At 39.2% G+C, this 11,239-nt stretch overlaps 1 protein-coding gene across 1 annotated transcript; it reads right to left on the bottom strand.

The window, feature by feature from the left end:
- Nucleotides 1-1,373: 1,373 nt before the first annotated feature.
- On the bottom strand, nucleotides 1,374-5,837 carry LOC146454465 (uncharacterized). The gene is made up of 5 exons (XM_085095389.1): nucleotides 5,726-5,837; nucleotides 3,392-3,451; nucleotides 3,243-3,305; nucleotides 2,150-2,200; nucleotides 1,374-1,950 (listed from the first exon to the last, which is right to left on the bottom strand). The coding sequence occupies exons 1-5, from the start codon at nucleotides 5,793-5,795 to the stop codon at nucleotides 1,475-1,477; spliced, it is 720 nt and encodes a 239-aa protein (XP_084951515.1). The 5' UTR covers nucleotides 5,796-5,837; the 3' UTR covers nucleotides 1,374-1,474.
- Between the last annotated feature and the right edge of the window lie 5,402 nt (nucleotides 5,838-11,239).

Raw genomic sequence — 11,239 nt, 5'->3', positions numbered from 1 at the left:
CAAGTCTTTTGGCACGAACAACCCGGCTTAATACTCCAAAGAACCTGAAAGATGTCGTTGTTCTTGCTGTGCACAAAATGAAGAAACCAACTAAATGTAGAAATGGCGTGCTCAGCCAATCAGGAGCAAGTATTTTCGGTGCTCGACCAATCAGGAGTGAGTAATTTTGCCCTCGTTGAAAGCAAAATTAACTAAAAATGCCCTCTGTTTCGACCAATCAGCATTCAGTAATTTTGCCCTCTATGTTATAAGAGGTCTTAGACAAGTACTTTTATGTTGGTTTGTACCACACAAAAAACACGGACTTCTATTGTTTAACTTAATGCGTATCAAAGCGTGTACTAAAGTGCTTAATGAGTGAACCCATGAATTTCCCACTGAGCGTAAGTCTTAGTAAGGACATGGGAGACCACAGGAGGAAAAATAAAACTATTCCACCACGGCGGGAATCGATACTAGGACCTCTGGATTTCATCAACGATTTTTCTTCTGACTGAGCTAGAGGCAAGATGGGAGAGAGTCGCGGGTGATTATGATGGTATTTGCGGCAACTAATGTGAATGTGAAAGGTACAATGAATGTTGTGCCGCTAGCACTAATAAAACAAACGACGTAGTAGAGAATCCCTCTGCAGTTTTTTTAAAGTGACGAAGTTAACCCTTTGAATATCCTGTAGGCCGTTAGCCCTAGCAAGGAAATTCTCTGATCTATCATGATCATTTGTGTCAGTAGTGCAAGCGGCACAACATTTATTGTAATAAATTGGTTTAAGAAAAAAAAAAAAAAAAAAAACTTGGAGCCCATCGACGCCTATCCGCTTTCCGGCGCTTGTTATGCCGTATTGCTATCCGTGCACACGTATACGAAATAAAAGGATTGAAACTCACCTTAAACGGACATTTTCACAAATAAAGCTGTTAATAGGGAAGGTAGCCCTTCTGATATATGAATATGTTAGACCAGCAGATAACTAGACATTACCATCTCAAGATATTTATACAATTAACCCCTGCGAGTAATACTGGCCAATTCAGATTTTATGCAGGAACTATACCAGAGGGGAACTCACTTCTGGCTGAGGTAATAGTCGAACCAAGTCTTAAGTCATTCAATACCCATCTCAATTCTTCTTCGCCTTATTACTATTCTTCGCCTTATTAAGTTTTCATAATTCAACTTTGACCCAAACTATTTGCTGGAATCTCAAAGCATTTTAATTTTCATGTGTCAGTCGAACCAGCAGGATGGCTTCAAAAAATGCTACTGAAAACTTTTTGTTAATACTAGTGTACGGTTGAATTAAACTATGTTGGGACGTTAGAATCAATTGTCAGCATGTGCTTGCTAAAGGTAACAAAATGCACTTCAAAACATCAAGGAGCATTCATTTTTTATTCTTTCGTTCCCTTTCCTCTACAACTGCGTAGTTTAATACATTTTATATGCCTAACATTAGAGCTGGTGGAGCATCTTATTACATGAAGTAGCCGAAAACATCAGCACAGACCCTTCCATGGTTGTTGGTATAAGAATCTTGGTACAAATCCTCGCTGTACCACACACGCAGCTGTTGGCCAGCGGTCACCTCTACAGGGTTGTCATAAATGGACATGACAAGCTCAGGCGTGCGTGAGTTATATCCGGGAATCAGAGCCCAGTGGTACGTGCCTCTGTTGATTTCTTTTGGCGGGAAGAGGACGGTATTGTCTGCGGTTGTTATGGAGATAGCAGTCCAGTCGGTGTTGCTATTTTCGTTGAAATAACCGCATCCCCAGTGAGACCAATATTTCGGTTCGGTACCTATGCAAGACACGTACCCGTACAGATGGACCAGTTTAATCTTCATTAGCTTGCCACCCGTTGAAGCTTTAAAAGAACCGAATTGGCTTCCCAGGGCACCAAAACACACAGGGTCGGAATTTAGCTTGACATAGGGGCTGTTGTTTGTGTCTGTATGTTTATGAATAAGGTAACTAAAGGTAAGTATATGGAAACATGAATAAGAATTTAGTTCAAACACCTCAAACTCTCCTTAACGGTCTGGAAATACTACATTTGTAGACGTGAAATGGATAAGCGCAAAAAAAAAAAAAATAAATAATAATAATAATAATAATAATAAAAAAATAAAAATAAACAGGTAACTTACTTTGCGCCTGAATCAATCCTTTCAAAGCTTTAATTTCAGCTTTAGTGTCATCTAAGAGAAAAAAAAAAAAAAAAAAAAAAAAATATAGGTAAATAAACATAATATACCATGACAGTGGTGTATTGTTGTTTTCGATGCTTTTATTTCATTTGATCAGAACATGATTTTTTTCATTCCCAGTACCTATATTGTAAAAACAATATTTCTCCAAATGCATTTGCAAGATGTTGGGAAACACTGCTTTATTTCTATAAATGATATTGAGCTGGCAGGATAACTTGTCTAACAATTAATTTGGAAAACATCTACACTCTTTCATAAAATTAAATAAAAGAAAGAATTTTCGAAGTTTGGAAGAACAATTGTCGAGGGTTCGTACTTCCAAAATTGTTTCCAGTTTTCAGAACTTCTTCTTGTGCTCCTATAATTATATAGAGATACGCAAAATATTTGAAGTTTCCTGTAGTCTGTATTTACAATCAATTGCATTTGATAACCATATGCAATCGTAACATTTTACACTATATTTGTTTGACTAATTAGGCCTGTTGGTCATAGTTTCCTTAATAATAAGTGGAGAAAGCAAACCCAGGCAAATTTCCTCATGACTCCTGGGCTGAGTTGTTCAAAGCCCGATTAGGATTATTCTGGGTTAACGCGAACTTTAATTCGAGTTTAATTACTCATCAATAAAAGTCCTTCAGAAAGATTTTTGTCCCTTAGTTTTGACTTGGACTTTTCTTTACCATTAGCTCAGAATCAGACTCCAAAACCATTATTAACGAGAAGGATGAAACCATTGATTCATCTTTCATCGTGGATTAACTTTAATCGGCTTTCGAACAACTGAGGGCCCTGATGAGATCGTCCCGCTGTAAGAGACCAAAGGTAGTGGTACTTGAGACGAGGAGATAGAACAGTGAGATCTCCAAAGACCTTCCCCTCCCTCGTTGTTTTCTTTTCTTTTGGTAATGGTGGTGGTGGTGGGTATAATCTCCGCTGCACTGCTTTCTCAAGCCATAAGCAATAAAACTTAAAAGATATAACTGCTTGGAAGAGTCATCTCAAGGTGATGAAAGAAAATTTATAATACCTTTATTCTGTATCAGTGTGTCCACTTTTGTTGATAAAGCAGCGACGTTGTCCTTTATGTCATCTAGGAGGAAGGAGATGATATATATTGATTCAATTTCAACACAATTGCCAGGAAAAGCGTACTTGTTGGAAAGTACATGCACTGACCTTTCTTGTCAATTAGTGCTTTCACACTTTTTGCCAAGGCGTCAATTTTACCCTTGAGTTCTGAAAAGGAAAAAAAATTCCTCTTTATTCGTGAAATTAATTAACCAAACGATAGGACTGACGTCTAAAATTGGAACAGTTTCACATTCCACTTGCTCTATCCGGTTGATTCAGTTGTGTAATCTAATTTGCGGTTATTTCAACCATCTTAATACAAGGTTGTCTATTCAATGCTGACGACTCAGATTTCGTCACGGAGTTAAAAAAGATGTATTGAAGGAACTAACTTTATACCTAATTAGTATGGTAAAAACCACGTTCCAGTTAGGGTGTGAACAGCAGAGTTTATTTCGGGCCAAAAGCGTATCACCTAGAAGGGGCTGGATGCCAAGCACTGACGTGAATTTAAGTTTGACGTGGATTTAAATTTCAGCCCTGGATTTCCTTTAAAGTTACCGTGTACGTTCAGAGATAATTTTTTTTTTGGTGATGGAAATTTACTTTCCAGTAAGATCTTACAATCAGCAAAAACAACAACAACAACAAAATAAATATATAAATGAATAAATAAATAAATAAATAAATAAATAAATAGATAAATGGATAAATAAATAAAAAGAGTGAATATTTGCCGAGAAATTGAGACGTAAGTGATTTCCACCGGAAGTTAAACTTTACTTTGATTGACAGCATTTTGCTGCCGCTCATCAACCACCCGTTGCGATTATCGCGCTAACGGTTTTTTGCTCTGTATTTAATAGCAATGGCTTTCTATAGCCTTGAGCCCCTTGCGTCCCTGCACTTCGAATATCCTGTATTTAGTATAAGAACTTGCGTTTGCTCGAGAAGGAAACTGAGAACAACGAAGACAACAGTTTTAAGCTACGTTTTAAAGTAGGTAAAGGTCCAGAAATCTTCCGACCAAACGAATCTTTAGAGACGCGCATGATTCAATTCGCGCGTCCGTGAATCGGTTGTAAAAACTTCACGACCTGCCTGCTGAACGATATCAGATCACTTAATCTTGTGTTCGGGTGCGTAAAACTTACAATTAAGTCTCGGCAAGTGAAAACAAAACAGAAACCAATAGAAAAATAACGCTTAGAATCAAGGCTGATAAGAATTCCCATGCCTTGATCTTGTCTCACGTAGGCCGTGGCTATAAGATAACAAGTAACAAGGGCAGTCGCCGCCTTTGCTAGTAGTGTTTTCACAATTAACTTTTTACAGTATTTGTGTAATTTCCAATTTCCAAACCGTTAACCGTTCCGTTCAAGCGTAGAACGGATACTTGTTTCCTACTTGCGGTATTAAAGTTTTCGAACGTTCATTCAAGAGCAAATTTTCACACGAAATTTCGATGAGCAGTATCGAAACTTCGCTATTCTCAACTATATTTCCAATACATGTTTTCGCGCGGCTTTTCGACTGGAGTAGCGCGAAATACGCGTTTCGAAAACTCGACAAAGTTCTATGGTGATTTCTCCTGCCTTTGCCGCTTCTGTCTCGGCCCAATAGCTTTGCTTGGTGAGGTCGGCTTTTCCCGTTTAGTTTTTCGCATAATGATTACAGGTTATAAAATCGAGTTACAACAAACACCGCAGGTATCCAACGGAATGGTGAAGAAGTTGATTACTCTGGAACATGAGTACGTCCAAAGTTGCGATACATTTTCACAGGAGGTGACGGGAAAATGTTTTTTCAAGCGCTATTTTCTCAAACTTTAATTTTCGCTTTGAGGGGCACTTTCAAGTATTACAACTTAACAACGATTAGGCCGATTTCAGTCAAATTTGGCCAGATGCTAGAAAACTTTATAATCAATACAAAAGTGTCGGAAAATTCCGAATAATTCTAAAAAGCCTTGGCTTGAAAGCCATTTTCGTGCGTCCACTCCGCATGTTTTTTCGTGCAGTTTTAAAAATGTTTGAATGCAATCGAATAAGGAAAACCCTAACAAGTCATTTTTTTAGCATTTGGGATACCGATCTCGAGAAAAAAAAAATAAAAATAAAAAAAAAAGAAAATAAAGAAACTTTTAAATTATAAAAATCGCATTGGGCTGGTTCAACTCTAGCCCACGACTATCCGGACCTACAAGTTTCGACTGTGCGGAAAACTTGGAAATACTTGAAAACCCAGTTCGATAAGCTTTAATTTGATATAGGTTTTCGGGTTTCTGTGATATAACCGTTAAACTGGAGCCGCCCCTAAAGGTACAAGGTAACCTTCACTGTGTCCCTTTGTTAATGGGTCTTCTGCTTTCAAAATTCCTCAAAAGTAAACCTGCTAATTCTAGCGCTATTTAAGCATTTTTTTTTTCGCGTCACTCACTTTTACATCCTCCAGCTTCTGACACTACAGTGATCATCAACAGAATAAGAAGAACACCATCAGTCTTCATGGTAAACGGCGCAAACAACTGGTCTAGATGAAGGAAGAAATAGACAGTACATAACTAACTTTAACTAATTGTTTCACTTCAACGTTTTCAAAGTTAACCTACCCGATGGAAAAAACAAACAAAACAAAACAAAACATAAATGATATCAACAACAAAAAGTTAGGGGGGAAAGGAGCACGTCGTGATGCGAATAAAATGGTAAAATTATCAGTTTGAGGTCACTTTTTCCTCAAAAAGCATTGGAGTTTCGAAGTTTTCTCGGAATTAGCACCTTTCATATCCTGTCTTTCGTTGACTAAAATGATTTAACAAGGCCATATCAAAAACGAACTCTAGTCTTCAATTTGAACACGGCATTTTGTGCGGTTAACTTCTTATTATACAAAGGAATACCTTAGATCACAGCAAAGCTAATACAGAAAATATTATTCCTTTCGTAAAAACAAAATGATTCTTCTTGCAACTAAAACTAATTTAGACATCGTACCAATCAGGTTGATACCTAGAAAAAACAGCTACTAACCTCCAAAAAGTATTTCACTGAACTCCTTCAACGGGCCTGGTGAGAATGAAAACACAGTTGCAAAGACGCTTCGGTTTATATAATAGTCTGTATCTACATAATCCCCTCTTAGGCATAAACTGGCATCGTTAAAATGACTGTTGCTTAGTATTTTGCAAGGTGAATACGACCATTGACTTCCTCTAGTAATAGAACCTTTTGAAAACATAAAACCCGTTACATTTTATTTTATTTTATGAGGTTTTGAGATTAAAAAAGATATATATTAATTTTTAAAGATCATTTTCTTTTTTCACGGTCCTCCTTGCTTTTTAACACTGTCAGTTATAGGGTGCACAATGAAAGTTCATGCATTATTTAGACGGAGATAGTGTTCCTATTTACAGGAATATTCTGATCTATAGTCAAAACGTCGGTTTCGACAAATTGATCTCCTGGATAACTCTTTCCCGCAGTATCAATGAGTTTTTGTTACCTGCTCTACATCAAAAGTTTAAATGATTAAGTTCTCAATCAAAATCTAAAAATTATAAAACCCAACATCAAAATTTGAAAGCGAGAAAGTTCTACAAGGTAAGAAGTTTAAAAAATGTGGTCAGAGGCATTTACCTTGGTGAAAGTTAAAATTTCTAGCTCGCTTTTCATTATCTCTACATTCCTTAAAGAGTGCAGTTAACCGGTATGGCGTTTCTTAAACTCTCTACTGAATCTGTTCATTGTGCCCCAAACGAGAATGTCAGGAAAAAAATCAGAAAATCATCTTTTAAAATGCTTATGGCTGTTAACAAGGAGCATTCCACTTGGTCGTTCAGATATTCATCCAGCTTCATGCTTGTTCGTCCACTCGCCTCTTCGTTCATGCCTACAATGCGGGCTAAAAGTGCTGGGACAGTAAACGCAATAGCAGCAAACTTCGCAGTAATTCCCCCCTCCCCCCCAAACAATGTTGAACTGGGTGGGTTGAACAGACGTTACACAAGCAAAATAAGTGTCGATGTTCGCTAAGATCTTTTCAACATTGCCTGGGTGAAGGGGGGGAGGTGGAGCTGTAGGTAAAGGGTCATAATAATGCCGGGGAGAGTAAAACACGCAAATTTGAAAGGAATCCAGCAACTGTCCCAAGGACATCTGTTCTCCATTGTCTGAGGTTGACTTGGGGAGAGGAAATAACAACTACCCTGTATTTGCATTTAAGACCCTGTGAAATATTGTATCCTGCAATGGAAAATGTGATACTGTTGGTAAAATCGGTCTTTACACATCGCAAGGTACGTCCAAATCATTTCGTCAGGGTACATTGATAACAGAGTTCAGTATAATTATTTCCTAAAACATGTTGATAACAACTTCCTGTTTTTAGTAGGTTCTGGTTTTTCAAAGATATCTGTGTTTTTGCTTTTAGGAGATTGAAAACACTCATAGGATGCACAGTTTTAAGGCAGAAATAACAAGTTACCCTGACAAGGCATGCGATACCCCTGGCCTTTGGCTTTTTTTGGCAGCCCATTCCTTCCCAGGCCCCGCGCGTATTAACTGTTATAGGCATGCGAGGCATCTGCTCTAGAGAGCGAAATGGCTGAAATTTTTTTTATTTAGAAGCGGGGAGGCAACGAATTTGAACCCTGCGACCGGTTCTTTTGCTTGGATTGGGGCTGAAGAGGCGGAGGTAATATTTGTCAATGATTTTCGCTGGCACCCACAAGTCATCGCCTGGGCGGATCTTCTACAGGCTTTAGAAGGCGACATTGTTCATTTACCAGCCCCGAAAAATGTCTGCAGCAGGGATATAGAACTAATGCCGGAGATACCCCGTTCTTTGCGACATCTGATGCGCCACTTGTTTTGGTGAAAGCCGGCTCCGCCGACCACGTAAATACGGAAATGATGAATTCTCGATGGGCGTTTTTTCACTTTTGGAAGCAAATCCCACAAGCCGAGCAAGAGGAATTGCTTCCATGTGGCTTTTATTTTGCCAAATTTATTTTAGAAAACGCCGTTAGAGATCACAGCAATTGATGTACATGCCATGTAATTGGCATGATGCGTGACTTTCAATGGTCGTTTACGTTTCAATAAGTGTTACAGTTCTCACCTACAGTTCTCACCCTCACAAACTAATTTGTAGATGCTTTGGTTGTACACACGGCCACAAAATATGCCTTTCAGTTGTGTTTGTCATATTTTCATTGTAAAGGGCATGTTTTAGTTGAGAGGTTTACATCACTATACCATTTCTTCAACAGTTCTCGCCTTAAAGGGATGTTTGAAAGGATTAATTTAATTACATTTCCTTCGCTGTTCAGGGCGAGAACTGTTGCAAATAGCTTGGTGGCTTTACTATTTACGCAGCAACAACCACAGTGCATTAGGAACAAACGTTCATTACCGTTTAGACACAGCCTGATGATGACTCAGTTTTCATAGCCGAGAAATTTCCACTTAAGTAGCCGAGAACTGAACGGGAGCATTGTAAATTGAACATTTGTAGATCACGACTCGGTGTCACGCAATCTATTGTTATGTTTGTATCGGCCGTATGTTCGTAGATACCACGCTAAAGCCTTCTTCTGAGGGACTATTTCCTCTGTATAAACCATTATACTTGCAGGCGTTCCACCGGAAAAGTTAGCAAGATACGAGCTATAACTATACCAAGCGTTTTCTTTAACGACAATCATTTTCGGAACGCAAAATGATTACGTCACACTCACGAACTGCCTATGTTGAGTCCGCCCGCACGTGCTTAAACTTAGTGAAAATGTCCTGTATCATTGCACCAAATATATCATACTACCTTGCGAAGTTCCATTCCGAGGTTATAATGAACTTTTCTTCACTCCTCAAAATGCTTGGGCTACTTTTGTGCGAGGAGTGATTTTCAGACAATGCGGGCTAAAAGTGCTGGGACAGTAAACGCAATAGCAGCAAACTTCGCAGTAATTCCCCCCTCCCCCCCAAACAATGTTGAACTGGGTGGGTTGAACAGACGTTACACAAGCAAAATAAGTGTCGATGTTCGCTAAGATCTTTTCAACATTGCCTGGGTGAAGGGGGGGAGGTGGAGCTGTAGGTAAAGGGTCATAATAATGCCGGGGAGAGTAAAACACGCAAATTTGAAAGGAATCCAGCAACTGTCCCAAGGACATCTGTTCTCCATTGTCTGAGGTTGACTTGGGGAGAGGAAATAACAACTACCCTGTATTTGCATTTAAGACCCTGTGAAATATTGTATCCTGCAATGGAAAATGTGATACTGTTGGTAAAATCGGTCTTTACACATCGCAAGGTACGTCCAAATCATTTCGTCAGGGTACATTGATAACAGAGTTCAGTATAATTATTTCCTAAAACATGTTGATAACAACTTCCTGTTTTTAGTAGGTTCTGGTTTTTCAAAGATATCTGTGTTTTTGCTTTTAGGAGATTGAAAACACTCATAGGATGCACAGTTTTAAGGCAGAAATAACAAGTTACCCTGACAAGGCATGCGATACCCCTGGCCTTTGGCTTTTTTTGGCAGCCCATTCCTTCCCAGGCCCCGCGCGTATTAACTGTTATAGGCATGCGAGGCATCTGCTCTAGAGAGCGAAATGGCTGAAATTTTTTTTATTTAGAAGCGGGGAGGCAACGAATTTGAACCCTGCGACCGGTTCTTTTGCTTGGATTGGGGCTGAAGAGGCGGAGGTAATATTTGTCAATGATTTTCGCTGGCACCCACAAGTCATCGCCTGGGCGGATCTTCTACAGGCTTTAGAAGGCGACATTGTTCATTTACCAGCCCCGAAAAATGTCTGCAGCAGGGATATAGAACTAATGCCGGAGATACCCCGTTCTTTGCGACATCTGATGCGCCACTTGTTTTGGTGAAAGCCGGCTCCGCCGACCACGTAAATACGGAAATGATGAATTCTCGATGGGCGTTTTTTCACTTTTGGAAGCAAATCCCACAAGCCGAGCAAGAGGAATTGCTTCCATGTGGCTTTTATTTTGCCAAATTTATTTTAGAAAACGCCGTTAGAGATCACAGCAATTGATGTACATGCCATGTAATTGGCATGATGCGTGACTTTCAATGGTCGTTTACGTTTCAATAAGTGTTACAGTTCTCACCTACAGTTCTCACCCTCACAAACTAATTTGTAGATGCTTTGGTTGTACACACGGCCACAAAATATGCCTTTCAGTTGTGTTTGTCATATTTTCATTGTAAAGGGCATGTTTTAGTTGAGAGGTTTACATCACTATACCATTTCTTCAACAGTTCTCGCCTTAAAGGGATGTTTGAAAGGATTAATTTAATTACATTTCCTTCGCTGTTCAGGGCGAGAACTGTTGCAAATAGCTTGGTGGCTTTACTATTTACGCAGCAACAACCACAGTGCATTAGGAACAAACGTTCATTACCGTTTAGACACAGCCTGATGATGACTCAGTTTTCATAGCCGAGAAATTTCCACTTAAGTAGCCGAGAACTGAACGGGAGCATTGTAAATTGAACATTTGTAGATCACGACTCGGTGTCACGCAATCTATTGTTATGTTTGTATCGGCCGTATGTTCGTAGATACCACGCTAAAGCCTTCTTCTGAGGGACTATTTCCTCTGTATAAACCATTATACTTGCAGGCGTTCCACCGGAAAAGTTAGCAAGATACGAGCTATAACTATACCAAGCGTTTTCTTTAACGACAATCATTTTCGGAACGCAAAATGATTACGTCACACTCACGAACTGCCTATGTTGAGTCCGCCCGCACGTGCTTAAACTTAGTGAAAATGTCCTGTATCATTGCACCAAATATATCATACTACCTTGCGAAGTTCCATTCCGAGGTTATAATGAACTTTTCTTCACTCCTCAAAATGCTTGGGCTACTTTTGTGCGAGGAGTGATTTTCAGACAATGCGGGCTAAAAGTGCT

The sequence above is a fragment of the Pavona decussata genome, unplaced genomic scaffold (assembly GCF_977016875.1).
Source record: "Pavona decussata unplaced genomic scaffold, jaPavDecu1.1 SCAFFOLD_300, whole genome shotgun sequence".
In the NCBI taxonomy this organism is placed as follows: domain Eukaryota; kingdom Metazoa; phylum Cnidaria; class Anthozoa; order Scleractinia; family Agariciidae; genus Pavona; species Pavona decussata.
This window is presented reverse-complemented; position numbering and strand designations above follow the sequence as displayed.

Bases quoted from the DNA above. Each gene is read 5' to 3' on its own strand.
- LOC146454465 (XM_085095389.1), bottom strand. From the start codon at position 5,795: ATGAAGACTGATGGTGTTCTTCTTATTCTGTTGATGATCACTGTAGTG. The intron at 3,452-5,725 runs GTGAGTGACGCG...TTTCCTTTTCAG, and splicing joins AGAAGCTGGAGGATGTAAAA to AACTCAAGGGTAAAATTGAC. The intron at 2,201-3,242 runs GTATTATAAATT...TTTTTCTCTTAG, and splicing joins CACACTGATACAGAATAAAG to ATGACACTAAAGCTGAAATT.